This window comes from Lipotes vexillifer, unplaced genomic scaffold (assembly GCF_000442215.2).
Source record: "Lipotes vexillifer unplaced genomic scaffold, Lipotes_vexillifer_v1.1 scaffold1062, whole genome shotgun sequence".
In the NCBI taxonomy this organism is placed as follows: Eukaryota; Metazoa; Chordata; class Mammalia; order Artiodactyla; family Lipotidae; genus Lipotes; species Lipotes vexillifer.
The window spans coordinates 216,484-237,242 of record NW_006772550.1 but is presented as its reverse complement, the minus strand read 5'-3'; the positions used below and the strand labels follow the sequence as shown (position 1 = coordinate 237,242).

At 39.2% G+C, this 20,759-nt stretch overlaps 1 protein-coding gene across 2 annotated transcripts; it reads left to right on the top strand.

Annotated features, from left to right (window-relative positions):
* Positions 1-251: 251 nt before the first annotated feature.
* Positions 252-16,405, top strand: GHITM (growth hormone inducible transmembrane protein). Of its 2 annotated transcripts, XM_007447610.1 has the most exons (9): positions 252-374; positions 1,718-1,882; positions 2,880-2,979; positions 4,774-4,885; positions 5,313-5,454; positions 8,669-8,777; positions 13,676-13,864; positions 14,323-14,494; positions 16,026-16,316. In XM_007447610.1, exons 2-9 carry the CDS (start codon positions 1,754-1,756, stop codon positions 16,108-16,110), a joined length of 1,038 nt encoding a protein of 345 aa, XP_007447672.1. In that variant the 5' UTR covers positions 252-374; positions 1,718-1,753; the 3' UTR covers positions 16,111-16,316. The 2 variants fall into 2 exon arrangements, with proteins under 2 accessions (XP_007447672.1, XP_007447673.1); XM_007447611.1 differs by lacking the exon at positions 252-374 and having other exon boundaries at positions 5,387-5,454; positions 16,026-16,405.
* The last annotated feature ends 4,354 nt before the right edge of the window (positions 16,406-20,759 follow it).

Here is a 20,759-nt window from a genome sequence, read left to right as displayed (position 1 = left end):
CTGCTGCAAGTGAAACTGTTGAGAGAAAAACGAAGGTGAGCTCCGCTACCCAGAGCTAAAATGGCTGAAATGCCTTCTCTGCCCACACCCACGATGGACGTTGACTGCGAGGCTCCCAACAATCCTCCACTGGCCCCGCCCCTACAGCTCGGAACCCCTCCTTCCTACTATGCCCGCCCTTCCGTTAGGCCTCCGCTCATGATTAGCTGTCCGTAGTGTTTGCGACTTCTCCGGATGTTGCGTCACGCAGCGAGCTAAAGAGACTGCGCTCACAATCAGTAAGAGGTGGGCAGAGGGCGCGAGAGGTGGGCAGAGTCGTTGCGTTTCGCCGGCCCGGAAGGGGACCTGCGCTCTTGAGTTGACCAGGGACTGAGGTAAGGCTCCCCCGGGCCGTGATGCACCGCGATCCACCGTACTACTGACAACCGGCCCCGTTGGGCCGCTGCGTGCGTATGGGGAGGACTGGAGGTGGCGGCGCTGCGGGCTGCGTCACGGGCTGGCGGCGCGTCAGGGCCGTCCTGCAGGTGACCGGGTGGAGGGGACGGCGACTTCGGGGCCTGGAGTAGGCGGGCAGGGGCCCGATCTCTCTGCCTTGCTTCTCCCTGGGCAGCGAGGTGCTGAATCATCCCCGCGGCCGGGTCGCCCAGGCGGCGCTGTGGTAGATAAGGGGGTGCCTGCGGCTGGTGTGCTGTAGAGTCGTGCGTTGACTTTGAGAGGCTGGAGTTTTTGCTGCCGGCCTCTCATCCGAGTCTTGTGATCTAGCTGAACTTTCTCGGGGGACCAGGCGCCCGAGCTCATCGATGCACACGGAAGCGTCCGGGGTCGGTAATAGTACCCATTTTGTAGTTAAGGCACCTGAGTCTCAGGGATCAAACATTCGCACGAGGCCACTTCTAGCCTGTGATAGAAGTAAAATTCCCAGGTCTGAGAGGCACAGCACCTTTAGGCTGAGATGATGTAATGCCACGGAAGTGCTAGAATGATTCGTTATTTTTCCGAAGGATAGGTGTCAGTTTTGTACACCCCTCGCAGATCCCGTGGCAGAGTTGAAAGTACACTCAGATAGATATTTAAAAGAAAAGATTCTTAGCTTTTGGGGTGTTAGTTAAAATACATATTACTGTGGCCTATTCCTAGGGGTTAAATCATTAGGACCGAAGTTAGACCTAGGAATCTACATTTTTAAGATACATCCCAGGTGGTTTCAATACCTTGAATATTTTTATATCATATTTTGAAGGGAAGTAATACTTGGCATGCTTGGTTTCCACTGATGTTTTATAACCTTGCAATGTAGTATGACCTTGAAGAGTTAATCACTTCTTGGATGACATTTTTCCTCTGCTCAAAGTTATCCTTAGCCCTTTTTTAAATTTTCCCGCTGAATGCTGGTATAAATCTTCAGCCAAAACCACATGTATAAAATCCATCACACACCCCTTAATTCTCTTAAGATATTAAATCCACTCTGTATTGGACACATAAAAGTCATTCCTCTTGTTATTGTTCCGATTGGGATTTAAACCCATTTTGGTGGTCCGTCCCAAACCAGTTCTGTGGGATGGATTTCTTGAACTAACAAGGGACAAGCAGAGTATTCATCATTATCATTTTAAAAGGTCACTTTATTTCACCTTTTCTCCTAAGAGATGATTGGTTCTTTCTTAGAGCCAGTGGGTTGGTTAATGGGTGATTTTTTGTCTCTGTCTCTAACTAGCATTTCAGATCTGCTTGGTAAACCTGGTGCACCACCATGCTGGCCGCAAGACTTGTGTGTCTCCGGACACTACCTTCCAGGGTTTTCCACCCAGCTCTCACCAAGGCCTCCCCTGTTGTGAAGAATTCCATCACGAAAAATCAGTGGCTCTTACCACCCAGCAGGGTAAAGAAAATCTGAATATTTTTATATTGTCTGTCTCTCTGTATGCTCCTGGGACCATTTTTTTGACAGATTGTGAAGCTCCCTATTCTACCGTTAGTGATTTACTGAAACAGCCCTGAAAATGTCCCAAATCAGCTCTTTCTCCCTATTAGTGTTCTGTTCCATCCTTATCATATATGAAAAAGAACTCCTGTAACTTCTCCTTTACTTACAGCTCTTGGAATTTCTCATTCAGAGAATTTAGAGTAATTTGTGAAGGATTGAGAGCTGTATGGTTCAACAAAGAGATCGTGGAGCCTATTGTCAAAAGCTTAAGAATATTACCATTTGGCCAATAACTTATTAATAAGTTACTAAACATGTCATTTCAGCTCTTGTTTAGAGAATGGTAAAACAAAATCTGTCAAGTTAGAAACCCATTTCCTTTTGTAGTAGATTTCTGCTCTGGCATTCAAATTAGGAGTATAAATTTTGAAATGTGAGGTAGATAAGGAAATACACAGAAGCTAGAAGCGACAACTTTTTTCTCTTAAATTAACTGTTCCACTGTTGAAAAAGAGCTAAAATAGAGGTAGTAGTCATCCGTCCCTTTGGCTTTGTGTTAAAGGAAGGATTGAGCCCATTTCCCAGATGAAAAAATGCAGCTAATACTTACTGAATGCGTATCTTTTAAAAGTTAGTGTTTAAAATATGATAATTCTAGAGATATAAATAAAATTTGTAGTTTATGAAATAAACAGTTCTGAAACCTGAACTAAGAAGTTAGGTTGTAATGAATTAGTGAATCACTTCGAAGATAGAGCACAGGTAGGGTCTACATTTAATTTTTTAGATTGGCTAACATACTTTCATAGTGAAGTATGTATGATTTACATACATAGAAAGTACCAAGTTACATTATACAGAGTTTTCTAGGGTGATGAGATCCTCTGTTTTATTTTGTTGTTAACATTCTTTTGGTGTCGGTGGTGTGTGTCTTTGTTTCCATGTGTATCAGGAATATGCCACCAAGACAAGACTTGGAATTCGGCGTGGGAAAACTAGCCAAGAACTCAAGGAGGCAGCTTTGGAGCCATCATTGGAAAAAATATTTAAAAGTAGGTGGCAGCCTTTAGTAAACTCCTGTTTTAAAAAAAGGTCCATGAACAGCCTCCTTAAAGTATATGCAAACTTGTACATATGTGCATTTTGTGAGAAGAAGGGCAGTCATCCTCAGGTATCTGACGACCCTGAAAAGGTTGGTACTTCACACTGAGCTCAGTGGTCCCCAGTCACATTTCTTCCAGAAAAAAATTTTACTTTCACCATTTTTTTTAAGGATTATTAGTTAATGCGCCATGATCTGAAAGTTATAATCTGTTATTGAAGTTCATTTGAAGTCACATAGAATCTTACTGCAAACATAATATTTGTATATGTTTCAGGTCAAGAGTAAATCACCAAAACATAGATGTTAATAAAAAGCTAGTTGTTCAAGAGGGGTCATCTTTATTGGCTGCCCATTTAGGGCCTCTCAGGAAGCAATACCCTAATGACATCAGTTTGGTTCACAGTTTGGATTTCAGATTTGTAATTTCAGAATCTAGATTGGTAATCTACCCAAAATCAAAGAACACTACTGCTCCTTACCAGCCTTGCAAAAGGTCAATACCCATCTTCCCTGACTTAAAATGGAGTTATGTCCTGATAAACCCATCATAAGTTGAAGATGTCCTGAAGTTCAAAATATATTTAATATACCTAACTTACCAAATATCATAGCTTAGCCTAGCCTACCTTAAGCATGTTCAGAATACTTAACATTAGCCTACAGTTGGGCAAAATTATCTAACACTAAGCCTATTTTATAATTAAGTGTTGAATCCTTCCTGTGATTTATTGAATCCTGAAAGTGAAAAATAGAATTGTTGGGTGAGTACAGAATGGTTATAAGTGTATCGGCTGTTTACCCTCATGATCAACTGGCTGACTGGGTGCCGCTGCCCAGCATCACAAGGGAGTATCGTACTGCATGACAGTAGCCCAGGAAAAGATCAAAATTAAAAATTCAAAGTACAGGGCTTCCCTGGTGGTGCAGTGGTTGAGAGTCCGCCTGCCGATGCAGGGGACACAGGTTCGTGCCCCGGTCCGGGAAGATCCCACATGCCACAGAGCGGCTGGGCCCGTGAGCCATGGCCGCTGAGCCTGCGCGTCTGGAGCCTGTGCTCCGCAACGGGAGAGGCCACAACAGTGAGAGGCCCGCATACCACAAAAAAAAAAAAAAAAAAATTCAAAGTACAGTTTCTACTTGAATGCATATCGTTTTTTAAAAATCTTAAGTTGGGGACCATCTGTATTTTAAAATGGGAGAGAGCCCTAGTTGGCATCCCTCAGGGCATTTCAGTTGGTCAGTTGGCCCTAGAAACCAAATTATATGGATCATAGCAGCAGTGTAGTAACATTCTTAGGGAACAAACTTTGACTAAAGGGAGCAAGATGCTCTTTGTGAATACCTCCATCCAGTTAAGAGTTGATAAATTATTTCCTCTCGGTACTCTAAAAAACAAGAGCACCCTCTCCCTTGATCCTGCTACATAAACACTAATTACATTTTTCTTTGGTTCATTTTTTTCTTGACTCCATGTAAAGCATCATCTTTGTTAATTAATAGCACTTTAGACACAATATTAAATATAACGTGATGTTAACATGTTTTTCTCATCTTTATTTTCTAAGAGTGTCACGAGAACACACATCTCTTATGAATAAAATAACATATCACAGAAGTACCCCTACATCTACAGATACACCACCTCTGCAAATTTTGTTAGAGTGAACTTAAAGATTAATTAAGTCTAATCATTTTAGTCAAGACAGCAGTATTAACTTGCATTTCCTCCTGTGTTCTGCAGTTGATCAGATGGGAAGATGGTTTATTGCTGGAGGGGCTGCTGTTGGTCTTGGAGCTTTGTGCTACTATGGCTTGGGAATGTCTAATGAGATTGGAGCTCTTGAAAAAGCCGTGTAAGTAAATTGTTCTCAAACAATTCGCGCCTTAAAGGTTCCAGTTTTCTTCTCATCCTTATCTTTCACCACTTTTGGAATATTTTGTGTCCAGTGTTCCAGCTGTGTGGAAATATACATGAATAAAAATAGAATCTCTCATTTCCTTGGCATATATTTATTCAAACAATAAATAAAGATCTTTTACCAAGGTTATATATGTTTAAGCAAGAAGCAAATGTGTTGTTTTGTATATGTGCCAAGTGCTTATATGTTTTATATTACTTAATTTTTTATGGTAACTCCAACATGCATCATTATTTCCATGATACTGGAATAAGATTTAGAGCAATAAAGTGATATTTCTCAAGATCTCCCACCTAGTAAATGATTCAACCAAAATTCACATTCATAATTCTATAGATTAACTGTGTTGTGTTTCTTACAGAATTTGGCCTCAGTATGTGAAGGATAGAATTCATACCACCTATATGTACTTAGCAGGAAGTATCGGCATAACAGCTTTGTCTGCCCTGGCAGTGAATAGAACTCCTGCCCTCATGAACTTCATGATGAGAGGCTCTTGGGTGGTAAGTTAGCTTGTGTTTGTTTTCCTTTCCCACTAAATAGCAAAAGATTAAATGAAAACTATCGGAGGAGGGGATTAAATGGAAAGAATACCTTACTATATTAAACAAATCTTTGTTCAAGTAATATATGAATTATTAGTGCAGCTGAAACAAAGTAGGAAATACCTTCTTAGGCAAGTAAGCTATTATTCCTTGTTGAATATGTATTTTAGTAGCAGCAAAGATGTTGGAACCCAAACTTACAGGAACATTCTACTTATCTAGCAGCAGATATCAAACAGCTCTATTTTGTAGTAATTTACTAAAAAATAAGGCAGATGAAAATCCATCTTATGTGGCACATATATACAATGGAATATTAGCCATAAAAAGAAATGAAATTGAGTTATTTGTAGTGAGGTGGATGGACCTAGAGTCTGTCATACAGAGTGAAGTGAGTCAGAAAGAGAAAAACAAATACCGTATGCTAACACATATATGGAATCTAAAAAAAAAAATGGTTCTGAAGAACTTAGGGGCAGGACAGGAATAAAGACGCAGACGCAGAGAATGGACGGGGAGGGGGAAGGGTAAGCTGGGACGAAGTGGGAGAGTGGCATGGACATATATACACTACCAGATGTAAAATAGATAGCTAGTGGGAAGCAGCCGCATAGCACAGGGAGATCAGCTCAGTGCTTTGTGACCACCTAGAGGGGTGGGATAGGGAGGGTGGGACGGAGACGCAAGAGGGAAGAGATATGGGGATATATGTATACATATAGCTGATTCACTTTGTTATATAGCAGCAACTAACACACCATTGTAAAGCAAGTACACTCTAATAAAGATGTTAAAAAAAAATCCATCTTAGAGGTTAGTGGAGAATAGCTGTCACAAAAACCCAAGCTCTCTATACTACTAAGAGTAGAATAGTGCTGGCACTATTCCGAACTTTTCTTGACCATATGTAAGGTTTTATATTCAGTGAGAGTTTCTTGAGCATTTGTTGTTTTACTAGCATTTTTTTATTTTAGCAGGAGAGGACAGGGTAGTCGTGTTTTGTGAAAAAAACAGCTTGGGCAACGGAGAGGAGGTAGTCATTACAAGTGACTTTATAATCCCATTCTAGTGAAGCTTAAGTGTTTGAGGTCTGGAGTGTGAAGAAGACACAATTAGAAAGGGTGTGTTTGATTGCCGAGCTGAGGAGAGCACCTAAGCGGTTAGAGGCCATTGCAGATACTAGAACAGCAAAAGTATGATTTGTATTTGAGCTTTAAGAGCTAATGTGGAAGAGACGGGAAGCAGGTGTACCAGCTGTGCCTTTTCAAGGTCTAAAATGATGGTAATGCAAATTAGAGCAACGAGTGTGAGACTGGAAGGGAATGGGAGATGGGAAAGTTTATATAACACACACTTCCCACAGCAAATTCCCACTGATTCTTCCCATGGGCAACCCAAATCCCTATGACTTCCAAATCTGTAATGTTTCCACTATTCTGTACTTTCCAAAAGGAGAACCATTTGCAGTTGTGTGGCCATTTAGACACTTCAGCATTAGGATCTTGCTTCTCAGATGGGTGTCATGAATCTCTTAGCCTAGAGGTTATTGAAGGCACAGAATCAACTTGTTGCATTCTCATCAGGTATGTCAGTTTTAATCAGAGGTAAACAATTTAAAGCAATGCTTTTGTAATAAAGCAAACATGAAAGATTAAAATATACAAAAGAGTTTAGCCCCTAAAATAAGACTTCAAGGAGGTTTTGTGCTTGGGCCATATTCTCAGGTGCTTGTGGGCATAAGATCAGTCTCACCTGCCTTTAGGGCTGCTTAAGTAAAAGTTTAGAAAGCCAGACAGGTGCTACAGAGAGGAAGAAGCCTTTGGGAGGTGACAGACACACACAGATAATGTCAAAGTTTGTACCAAGTGCTTTTGGAACAGAGTAGAGACATCTGACACTGCTTATTACAGCCAGGGTACCTACCAGAAAAACTTTACAGGCAAAGAGGTAATCCTTGAATATGTCAACCAGATAGGAAGGAGGTATTTTTAGGCACAATAAACAAAATTAAAGAGATGTGAAACTGGGGCATGTTTGCAGCCTACCAGTTCAGTGTAGCTGGAGTGTAGAGTATGGGAAGGTAAAAGGCAAAAGATGAACCTGGATGATGAAGGACTTTAAAAGAAAAATATATAATTGTGTTAAATGTCCTGCAAATGCTTTGCACAGAGATAGATGAAGTCGCTTTTAGTAACTGTTTCTCCATTGGAAGGTGGCGAAGTAGAACCCAGCGTGCTTTCCTGTGTTAGGAGTGAAGGCTTTCGCATTCTCAGCAAAAACAGCTGTTAATGCTTACCTGTACTCTACCTCAGAGGTTGACCGTTCAGATGCCCACGGGTTAGACGTAATGCAGATGAGTGAGGCAGGCCTGGTATGTCACGTGGGATTTTGGCATCTAGAGAAAGCCTTCCAGCTAAATGCGTTCACGCTCAATTGTTTTTTGAATAGTTGGCCAGACAAAACATCTACTGCCTGATCTTGCCCAAGGGCTGCAAGTTTGCAATTCCTGCTTTAAATTTCCTGAAGATTGATTATCATCTTTCATTACAAACATTTCTTCCTTGTTATGCACAAGGAATATTTAAATGTATAACAGTGGAAATCGAACATAGACAAAGAAAGGGGATGAGGGCCAATTCAGCCAGAAAATTGGGAGGATAGAAATGTAGAATCTTATTTCTCATCTTTTCCATGTGCTTCTTTTTTTCAGATTTTCATTTAGCAAATATAGAGTTTGAGACAATGTGATATATATATATATATATATATATTCTAATTGGTGTATCATGACTTTTTTAATGTTACTTGTGCTATACCAAAATAAATATAATTAAAAATAATTATTCTGGGATTTTTAAAGGGGTTTTGTTATACCTTTGTCTAACAAGAATAAAATTTTTTAAAGATGATGTTATCTGCCAAAGCTCTACTTATTCACTTAAAGTTGTCTGGAAAACTTTATGTATGATAGTAGGGGGTGCTCTTGCTAATTTGACCAAACTGAAATAAGCACAAGGCCTTTTAATGTGCTAGAAAAATATAGGATTCTGTTTATTATCCTTCATCTTTTTAAACATGGTTTATTGGAGGGACTAACTGGACTTGGAACCTGTGAGTTTCTACTTTGTTGTTGTATAAGGATCAATTTTTCTTAGTAATGCATGTCTTTCAGACAATTGGTGCAACCTTTGCAGCCATGATTGGAGCTGGAATGCTGGTCCAGTCGATATCATATGACCAGAGCCCAGGCCCAAAGCATCTTGCTTGGTTACTACATTCTGGTATGTTCTGTTTTACAATTGTTGTTAAACAATCTTAAATACTGCCTTTTTTGATGCCTCTTCACAGTCGTAAATGATATGTACACAATTTAATTAAGCCTCATGTCTGCTAAATACTTACGGTTTTCTGCACTTATTCCTAGTAGTATTATTGCCAGATCTCCACTCTGGAAAGTTAATGATTCTGATACTAAGACCATAGACAGCCCCAGTATTACACTTGCCTCTGGTGACAGTCTAATATATGCAGAGATTTCCTTTTATGTATTTTGTCTAATACCAGGAGGATTTCAGATCTGATACACATCACTTGAGAATTGTTCTTGTTGTATATCTTTAGAAAAATAAGAAACTGGGGGTCTCTACCAGAGAAGGAGGACGTAAGATGTGTGAAAGAATAGGAGCAGAGGTTTTTGCAGTGGAGCATTGGGAAGAAGAAAGCAGTCAAAAAGATCTTTGGAAATTCACTTTTATGTGTGATGCAGTTAGCTGGGTCAGTAGATAGTTTTTGGCACAAAGTTACTGTGGGCAGGACAGAGGCTGTCCAACCCTGGTATTGCGGAACAATATTAATATTCCTTTAGGTATGTGTAATATTTTCCTTAATTATGGAAAGACAAATATTTTAAAGTTTACATAAAGTATTTTCCATTGCAAGTATCCCAGGGTATTCTGCCTCTGAGTTGAGTAAAGAACACCAGATGCAGAAACAAAAATGGTTTAGATGCATGATCTCTACCACAAGCCAAGACATTTTATAAGCATTTCCATGAAAATTCCAGGGAGACAGACTGAAATGTTTTTAATGTGGGTTAGTAAATGGAAATTAGTTTTGGGGTACCCAGTATGATGAATTTCCAGTGTGAAATACATCATTTGTATTCTTCATGTGCTGGCTTTGTTTTGGTGAATGTGAGAGAGCATGACTTCCCAACCTTGGTTTTCAAGCCTCTCTTCCATTAGGTCTTAGGTAATTCAACCATAGATATTTTCCATGAACCTTTACAAGACAGAACTTTTGTGGTTGGGAGGGCGATGGTCCCAATATTTTCTTCTAATACCAGTAACCTGCTTTTAAGAAAAAAATTACTTAAAACGTAGTGTGTGCATTTGCTATAAAATTTAATATCTCTTAGTGCCATATAAATATTCAAGGATTATTCAGCGTCTTAGCCAGTAAATAGAGTTCTACACCTGTTTCCCATTTTAGACACTGTTTCCTTGAATAAACAGGTTCAGTGTCATTTTATCTCTGATAAATAGTAGATCCACTTGTTGAATTAAAGTAGCTATGTAGTTTTAATTCGAGCTAGAATAAGTAAGCCTTTCTACCTGTGTTGCTTAGAAAACCTCTTCTTATCTGATATCATTGTAACATATAAATTACTTAAGTTCTGGGTGTTTTTTTGTTTTTTTGGTTTTTTTTTGCGGTACGCGGGCCTCTCACTGTTGTGGCCTCTCCCGTTGCAGAGCACAGGCTCCAGATGCGCAGGCCCAGCGGCCATGGCTCACGGGCTTAGCCGCTCTGCGGCATGTGGGATCTTCCCAGACCAGGGCACGAACCCGTGTCCCCTGCATCAGCAGGTGGACTCTCAACCACTGTGCCACCAGGGAAGCCCAGTTCTGGGTGTTTTGTGTGTTGGAGGGCAGTCCCCAAGACCACCCATTCATTCAGCAATTTGTTAGATGGAGTCACAGGACTCAACATATAGTTATACTCAGAGCTAAGGTTTATTACAGTGAAAGGATACACAACAGGATCAGAAAGGGAGAAAGATACAGGCAAAGTCTAGAGTGTGGAGAAATCCACACACAGGCTTTCAGTGCTGACTCCTTCCTTTGAGGGCATGTGGCAAGAAGGCAAATTGTGCAGTAACATGTACAATGTTTCTGCCCAGGGAAGCCCATTAGAGATTCAGCGCCCAAGGTTTTTATTGGGGGCTGACCATTTAGGGACCCTCCTAGCAACTGCCAAAATCCAGACTCCCAGAAGGAAAGCAGGCATTCAGCATAACTCATTTTTTGCATAAATAGTCTAACCCTAAGGTTAGAGAATGGTTCCAGTGCCAAGTTCTCAGATGCCAGCCAAGGACTAACCTTGCAAGCAGGTCTTTGTAAAGGTAGGCTTAGGTCTGCTGTGTTAATAACCCTTTCTTGTGCAGTATGAATGCCATTTTTTTCTTTTTTTAATTTGTTTTCAGAATTTGCTTTATTCTTCATAAACGTCTTGGGAAACTGTGTGTGCAGGCATTAGCCTGTCCATATGTTCATGGATGAGGAAACTGAGGCTGGGTGAAGTCACACAGCAGGAAGCGCCACAGTCAAGACTGACGCCCCCCAATGTTATTTCTCTTTTTTTCTTTTTTTTTTTTCCATAAATTTATTATTTATTTATTTATTTTTGGCTGCATTGGGTCTTTATTGCTATGCGCAGGCTTTTCTCTAGTTGCAATAAGTAGGGGCTACTCTTCGTTGTGGTGTGCGGGCTTCTCATTGCAGTGGCTTCTCTTGTTGTGGAGCATGGGCTGTAGGCACATGGACTTCAGTAGTTGTGGCACGCAGGCTCAGTAGTTGTGGCTTGCGGCTTCTAGAGCGCAGGCTCAGTAGTTGTGGCGCACGGGCTTAGTTGCTCCGCGGCATGTGGGATCTTCCCGGACCAGGGCTCGAACCCATGTCTCCTGCCCTGGCAGGTGGATTCTTAACCACTGCGCCACCAAGGAAGCCCCCAATGTTATTTCTTAAAGTCCAACTCTCTAATTCTTCATTCACTGGCATGATGGAGTTTCAGACCCCTTTAATCCAAAGTGAATGACCTAAGGGCAACCACTCACAGAGTCAAAGAGACATCAAAGCCAGGTTTTGAAGGATAAACATCCCAATGCATTCTATTTTCATTTTTCATACAGATGTTTAATACCTTGTGGACACAGCTACGGTCTCAATCAGGCCTAAGTGATACTGTGCAAGAATTACTGAAACGCTCGCTGGAAGCTAGTCTCTTCTGTGTTTTTCCCCTGCTTTATTGAGATATAACTGATACATGATATTGTATAAGTTTAAGGCATACAACATGTTGATTTGACACATTTATATATTACAAAATGATTACTGCCATAGCATTAGCTAACCTTCATTTCGTATTTACCGTATCTTTTTTATGATGAGAACATTTAAGATCTACTCTCTTAGCAGCGTTTATGATGCAGTATTATTAGCTGTAATCATGATGTACATTAGGTCCTCAAACTTGTTAATCAAAACTGGAAGCTTGTACCCCTTGACAGGTATCTCCGCATTTTCATCTCCCCCCAGCCCCTAGTAACCACCACTATGCTCTGTTTCTCTCTTTGACTTTTTTAGATTCCACGTATAAGTGAGATCATATGATATTTGTCTTTCTCTGTCCGACTTATTTCACTTAGCGTAATGCCCTCAAGATCCATCTGTATTGTCAAGAAGTGCAACATTTCATTCTTCATTGAGTCTGAATAATATTCCATTATTTATATATACTGCATCTTCTTTATCCATCCATCCATTGACAAAACACTTGGGTTGTTTTCATATCCTGATTTCAGTTCCTTTGCTTATAAACCCAGAATTGGGATTGCTGGATCATATGATAGCTGTGTTTATTTTTTGAGGAACCGTCATACTTGTTTTCCCCAGTGGATGTACTAATTTCCTGAAGGGCAGTTTTCATTCACAATGATAATGTTGAGCTATTCTTATTAGTTTTGTAATTGATTTGTCCTTAAGCAGCAAACATCTATTGCCATTTAAGATTTTTATCAGTATCATTGGAAAAAATCTCAATAATCTCCTTGAAAGTTTTTCTTAAAATTTTGCTGTCAGTTGCAAAACCGATAGGAATTCTGATAGAAATGTCAGTCATACAGATGAATTTCTATCCAATATCTTTCCTAGAACAAAAAATGTTTTAGTTTTTCATCATCATGTGATAAAATATGCCCTATTACTTGATCTAGAAATGTTAGTCTCAAGAGACACACTGGTATTAAAATTTCATTGTGAAGGTAGCTCTGTGCTTATTCCATGAGTTCAACTATGCACATTTAATGTTTAAGAAAGGGTATAGTTGAGAATTGCCCGGCTGTCTAGTGGTTAGGACTCTATGCTTCCACTGCAGGGGGCCCAGGTTCGATCCTTGGTTGGGGAACTAAGATCCCACAAGTCACATGGTACTGCCAAAAAAAAAAAAAGAGAAAAGAAAAGGGTATAGCTCACTCAATACGGAAAGAATGCCTTATCTAAGATCTGTTTTTTTTAATAAAAGATTTCTATTTACCTTTGCTAATGAAATTATTGTTACTATACTTTGGGTGGACATGTTTATAAATATCTAACAACTAAAATTGCTTTTTCCAAGCTGTGATTACATTCCCTATTACACAAGGTAACAGCAGCATCTGTCCGTGAAGTTCCTACTTTAAGATTAGCATCATATACTTATTCTTTCCTTTTACTGTGTTCTCTTTCAGCACAGTAGATTTGACCTTCAGTTATTTTAAGCCTTTCATCTCAGTTCTTCCAAATGTGAATATTGTTATAAAGACTATTGGTAGACTCAGATCCAAATAATGAACTACACTGAATTTGACATAGTTACTAAAACTCTGGATTAGTGTTTATACTTGTGTGAGTTTTGACTGATTGACTAGGAATCATGTTAGTTGTGATTTAGAATTTGGGTAGGTACAAGTTTTAGTTGTGGGGTTTTGGGGATAGTGTCACCTAAATAAGGAGAAGACTTTTTGTAATCATATTGTTTAACTATAAGCTATAATATGTTCAGATGGCATGTTAGTTAGAAGAAGCATTTTCCTTTTGGTTGTTATTTAGTAAATATTTAACTGCCTGCTTGCTCTTTTCTCCAGGTGTGATGGGTGCAGTGGTGGCTCCTCTGACGATATTAGGGGGGCCTCTTCTCATCAGAGCTGCATGGTACACAGCTGGTGTTGTGGGAGGCCTCTCCACTGTGGCCATGTGTGCACCCAGTGAGAAGTTTTTGAACATGGGAGCACCCCTGGGCGTGGGCCTGGGCGTCGTCTTTGTGTCCTCACTAGGTAAGCCACTGTGCTTTGACGCTTGGTTCTTGGTTCATGATGTCCTAAAATCATCTGACATACTCAGGTATCCTAATGGAGGGAATTTAATAAGTGTCATTTTTAAAAGTTGGTTAAAACATATATGCTAATTTGACTGGATTTGCTCGTTTGGCATCATGGCAAACCATTATTATTGGTTTTACCAAATACATGTAAAATGGGAAAGATGGTCTGGAGAACATGAAAATTGCTCTGATGCAGGAACTTTCCTATAATGTGGGCAAGTGACCCATTGCAAGAATGAGTATAATGGGTTTTGAACTGAATGTATGTAAAATTAGAGCACTTACTCGGATGTTTCCTTATCTGTGCAACATGCCAAAGAAGAAAATTTTTTTTAATGATGCTGATTATAAATCCAGTTACAGAAAAATCCTTTTTCCCAGAAAAACTTTTTTTCCCCATTTTGATTTCAGGATCTATGTTTCTTCCACCTACCACTGTGGCTGGCGCCACTCTGTACTCAGTGGCAGTTTATGGTGGATTAGTTCTTTTCAGCATGTTTCTTCTGTATGATACACAGAAAGTAATCAAGCGTGCAGAAGTAGTACCAGTGTATGGAGTTCAAAAATACGATCCCATCAATTCGTAAGTAGCCTTTAATGTCTTGTCTTTGTTGCATGAGGACATTTGTGTTGCTTCGGCCTATTTTGTTTTATGACTGTGTTAATTTCCAAGGACTGCTATAACAAATTGTATAAACTGGCTGATTTAAAACAACAGAAATTTATTCTCTCATAGTTCCAGAGTCCAGAAGTCTGAAATCAAGGTATCATCAGGGTTGGTACCTGCTGAGGGCCCTAGGGGAGAATCTACTCCATGCCTCTCTCCTAGCTTCTTGTCATGGCCAACCATCCTTGGCATTCCTTGGCTTGTAGATATATTACTCTAATCTTTACTCCTGTCCTCATATGATGTTCTCCCTGTATCTCTGTCTCTTATAATGATGCCGTATTGAATTAAGGCTCACCCTTCTCCAGTATTACCTCTTCTTAACTCACATCTTAATTATAATCGCAAAGACCCTATTCCCAAGTAAGGTCCCATTCACAGGTACCACAGATTAGGACTTGAACATATCTTTTGAGTTCAACCTGAATTTTACTATTTTATTTCTGTTATTATTTGGTCTGTTCTATTTCCTTAGTAAGCTGTGTATACACAGAACATTTGATTATATTGCAACTAAGTGTAATAATTAGGTATATATTCAATTGATTCAGAGTATTTTACCTATTTTTGTTAATTAGCCTTATAGTGCTTTTGTTGGTCAATTAATTTTGCATGTGTGTGTGTGTGTGTGTGTGTGTGTGTGTGTGTAATTTATATTTAACAGACTTTAAAACTGAAGAAAAGATGTATTAGTCAAGTGTTACTTTTGGAAAGTGTACATAATTGAAATTTTTAATAGAAAAGCCTATTTTATTAAAAATTGGAAACACTTCAATTTTTAATTTTTTATTAAAAATTGAAAATTCCATTTTGGAGATATTCAACTGTAGCTGATGTTAAGTGTTGTATAATAATGCTTTTTCTTTTCCTTGGCCTCTCCACCAAAGTAGGTTATTTTATTTAAGTAATTTCCTTGAGTTTCATGGTGTCTATCACATTTTTTTAAGTAATTTATTTTTATTTCTTTAAAACTTAATGTAATGATTTTTTTAAACATTGCTATAATGCTTACAGATTTGTAGCAGGTTTTTGAGGGGTAATGAGGGGAGGCATTGAGGGAGTGTGTTATATTTTAAAATGCGAGACTTGTGTCTGACACATTTTTTGTGAAGGTGTTTCTTTGGTTCTTGTTTTGATTATTTCATTGTCTATCACCCATTTCTTTTTTTTTTTAAAGCAAGATACTGTACTTATAGTAGAGTGTCAGAGAATATAAAGATTTTTAAAACTGCCCTTTAACACTTAAAAGATAAATCTGCCAAAAGAAAAATCTTGATAGTTTTCTAGTCTAGGACTTCCTTAGTTGGCGTCTTTTTTAAAATTTCCATTTCATATACCTGGGACAAATAATCAGTGTTGCGCTTTCTTCTCTCCTACATTAAGAAATAGTTTTTTGTCATTGTTACAAGAATTACATCATATTTAACAGGCATAATTTCTTTTCTAGGATGCTGGGAATCTACATGGATACATTAAACATATTTATGCGAATTGCCAGTATTCTAGCAACTGGAGGCAACAGAAAGAAATGAAGTGACTCAGCTTCTGACTTCCTTAATACATCAGATATCTGGCTTGTTTAATAGGGGCAGATATTCTTTAAATAGTTTGTGCAAGCAGCTTTCGTTGAAGTTTAGAAGATAAGAACTTGTCAACATGTTTCAGGTGTTCCAGTAATGTGATGCTTCAGGTCTGCTTTTTCTTCTGGAGAATAAATTCAGTAGTTCTCTTCCAGATAGCACACACATTTTCAATTCTTGTGTTTGAGTAATTCTAAAATGTTCAAATGAATATGAAAACCAAGTTTTGTGTTGCAGGAATTTAAGTATTTTATCTATTTTTAAATTTATTTGGGTAAGTGAAATTTAGCAAACTTGTGTACCTGCATTTTTCATTTTGGATTGCAGAATATTAACAAGTAATGTCATAAGTGATGTAGGGGTTTGGTAAAGGGACCAGAGAGAAGTAAAGCAACGCCTGCAGTCTTTCTTTGAATACTTAGAACTTAGCACTCGTGTAATTGTGGTGAGCCAGTGAGGGGGTCTGGATGTTTGGAAACAAGTCATGGCTGTACATCTGCTGAACTTATCAGAAGCACTGAGCAGAAAACAGACATAAGTGATTCTCCAGGCTCTCCTTACGATGTGGATGTGATCATGTTTGGCTTCTCATTGTTTGACACTGTTAGGAGAGTCCACAGTGCTAATCATGTGGAGAATTCCTGTTACATAGATTTTGTGTGTGTGTAAGTGTTACTTTTGAATCATCTAGTAGAACAAAATATCCTTAAAACACTCAGGAAAAAAATATTCGAAGCAGGAAAATTGTTGCATTTTAAGTATACAAACAATATGTGCATAGTTGCTGCATATTTTTGCAAATTTATTGAAATGTTTAAAGGAATAAATGCTTGCCTTTCTTATCTCTTCAGGCTTTAACTTTTATATCAGAAAAGCCTATTCGTGGTTTACACTTGAGATTATGAAAGCAGTTTTCCCCCTCAGATTTAGTTTCTTGCATTCCCTCTCAGAGGAATCACTAAAAAAAGGAAGGCAGAGCTTCCCTGGCAGTGCAGTGGTTAGGAATCCGCCTGCCGATGCAGGGGACACGGCTTCGAGCCCTGGTCTGGGAAGATCCCACATGCCGCGGAGCAACTAAGCCCGTGCACCACAACTACTGAGCCTGCGCTCTAGAGCCCATGAGCCACAACTACTGAGCCCGCGTGCCTAGAGCCCGTGCTCCGCAACAAGAGAAGCCTGCGCACCTCGACGAAGAGTAGCCCCAGCTCGCTGCAACTAGAGAAAGCCCGCGCACAGCAACGAAGACCCAACGCAGCCAAAAATAAATTAATTAAATAAATAAATTTATTAAAAAAAAAAAAAAAAGAAGGCAAAGCGAGGCTTCTTTCATGAATTATATCAATCAAAAATGTAATGGAGAAAATGCTTCACTAGAGTTTCCCCTAGCAGAATTCTCCTCTCCTGCATAGGCCATTATTTAACTCTCTTGTGCCATTTATAAGTTTTTTGACACAGAAGAGTTATTTCTGGAAGTTATTATGAATGAAATAAGTGTATGATTATTGAGATAGTTGGTGTTTTGACAAATATTTACTACAGTAATCCATAAATAACTATTCTCCCCACCTCAAGTTACATAGGATGCCTATTTCTGAAAAAATAAAGGTTCTAGCCAGATGGTGATTGGTCCGTAATTTTTCCAGCTGAACCATATGCATATCATTGAATAGGAGATTTGTTCAAGAAAGCAACTTACTCCCTTACTGATGTAGTATATAGACTATGGTATGATTATAACTCGTCCTTACAGCTAGACTGCATTTATCTGAACCCCAGCTCTTCCACTTATTCCTTACGTGACCTTTGGCAAATTACTTAACCTCTCTGCCCATTTCCTCATCTGTAAGATGAAGATGATAGCAGAACCTACCTCATAGGGTTAAGGTGAAATGTGCAGGCACTTAGTAAACGCTATATAAGTTTTAGCTGCTGTTGCTGGCTGGATTTGAAGGGTTTTTTTCCCTAAGAAAGATCTATGAAACTTCTGTGTTTTCCCTTCTCTACCTTAGCCCCTGTACAGTGTGATCTTAGAGTGAAATCTTACCGGTCCTGTTGTTGTCAGTCACGTTTTAGCACACAAAGTTTATATCCTTATGTTGGGATGATATACACACAACACAAAATGATATAATTTCAACAGTGGTATCAGGCAAAGGCTTATCTAGAAAATAAAGGGTTTTCTTTAAAATTTTTTTTTTAATGACAGCATTTTATTATAGCACTTTTTCTGATTTTGCTAAGATAGTGAAGACTTCAATATAAAATGAATATTTATAAATTAAAATATTATAATAGGTCTTAAATGATAAAAGAAGGAAAATCACTATTTCTCTGGCTACTGTTAACATACCACTGGGGTTTTTTTTCCTCACATCACTCACAGGGAAGAGTGGAGACCTGCAAATTGATAGGCTTTAGGCAAAAAAATAAACAACAAAAACATTTCTCGTTTTCTGAAACATCATCTGAAGTGTTAAAGGATGACTGAGGTATGTGGTTAAAAACAATCACACAAAATAATAAAGGCCCATTTGGTTTGCTTAGAATGGTATCTAATGAACATTCAGAGGATGTGAGTATAGCGTGTAGACCATGCTAACTGGACCCAGGGGAGACAATAATAGAAGTTGCCTTCTAAAGGGTAGCAACCTCATGTAAAGACAGCTGTAGCCTATTGTGGTGAGTGTCAGAAGAGAACAATGTTATGTTTACAAGGTGTCCCAGGAGGAAATCTTCAAGAGTAAACAGTTACAGCACATAAGCAGAAATATGGAGAGAGTGTAGGGATATGGGGGAAGATGACAAAAGGACAGGTTCCCCTGAAGCCTGATTCCCTGCACACAACTGGCGTGTGTGCTGTGCCTAGAGCCCTGACCCTTGACTATTTTCTGTGCACTTTAAAATGTTAGGATCTGGGAAGAAAAGCAGGCATGTTTTCCTTAAATTTGTTCATCTGTGTAGGATGTGTCCACATTAAAGTCCCTGAAATTGAATATACCCAAGATCTATATCATTTGAATAGGGTAGGAGGGTCCAGATATGCTGATAATAGCTAATGTTGAACTGAAATGTTTGCATGTTGTGTGCTAAGCCCTTTGCATAATCATAACATTCCTTTGAGCTAAGCACTGCTGTCCCCATTTTGCAGAGGAGTAAACTGAAGCCCACAGGTTCAGTCTTTGCACAAGGTCATATGGCTGGGAAGAATAAAGTAGAGTTGAACCTCCTAACCAGATATACTGGGAAGTTTGTGATGAATGCCATAGGGCTGAAATCCTGTTTGAGAATCAAAAGCACTATACAAATTAAATAGGCAGGTTGAGGTTTAGCTGAAAATACTTAGAACATTAGAATTTTACTGTTTATCAAAACGGATTGATCTCGTTGAAGGATAAATGGACGGTAATCATTTATATTTTACTTCCCCAGATCCTATTGTATAGAGTACCAGAAACTCCTTTTCTGTATTACCCAGTCCATGTGGAGCTACAGATCAAACCATTTTTTAAGGTTGATGTAATCAGTAAGATGAAATTCTCCTTAAATGTACTCAATTTAGCTGGCACTCAAAATGGAAGCCGTTTTTCAGGAAAAAGTACAAAAGCTGTGATCTTGAGGACCTTGTCTTTTGTGAAACAGTTCAGGAAGATGGAGAAAGTTCCCTCAGCATTAACATTTGAAAATAGCAAAAGGAGCATTTTGTGCCAGTAGCAAAGATGAAATCAGTGAAAAGTCTGATGGGGGAGGGAGGGTTATATGGCCTGTTCTAGTGGTATCTCACAGGGCCACCACCAGTTAGCATGAGGGCCGGTCCAGTACAATCTGTTCCCTTCAGCCTCAGCATTCCATTCTGCTTTGCTCATAGCTTGTATTGCTTCCTCACCTAATGGAATCAGCGCTCCTAACGGGCCTCCAACCTTCCACCTTCAGCTGAGAGGTTGTGTTGCAGCCTCGTTGGATACAGTTAGAAGCCTTAGGGGTCCCTGTGGCTACACCCAGAAATACAGGATTGATATTTTATGGCAGGACCAACTTGACATTCATTCTTACAACTGGGCAAATTCAGAAAATTTTTAAATATTTAAAACAAATGCTTTCCACTAAGCACTTTTTAAAAGCTGCCTGATCACCTGTACGTGTGGTGTCAGGTGGCCATCATTCTTCCAGGCTAGGCTTCCATGTGCTTGGAACAGGTGAACTGCTCACCTATGTGCCCCAGAGTAGTTTTACTTAGCATCGCAGAGCTTGTTGAAAAGAGGTTCAAATGACGATCTCCTAGGAAGGGTGTCGTGTCTTTATTAGCTCATTAGTCATGCTACCTGTTCTAAGATGCAGTATTTTTCAGACTTCATTTCTGAAATGTGTGTTCCATTTCATGATTTTTTTCCACAAAACTAAACAGCGTATCTTTAAATCAGTGGCATCTTAGAATTGAAGAAATAATGGTATTTTTCAATGATTTGTTTTCCATTTCTAATAGTTCATTGTCCTGTAGGAACTGGTATCTGATGATTCAGAGAGAATCTTCCACACCCAGTTACGTACTTCATACAGGTTGAATGGACTGATTTCCCAGCAATGCAGAATGACTCCCAAACAGG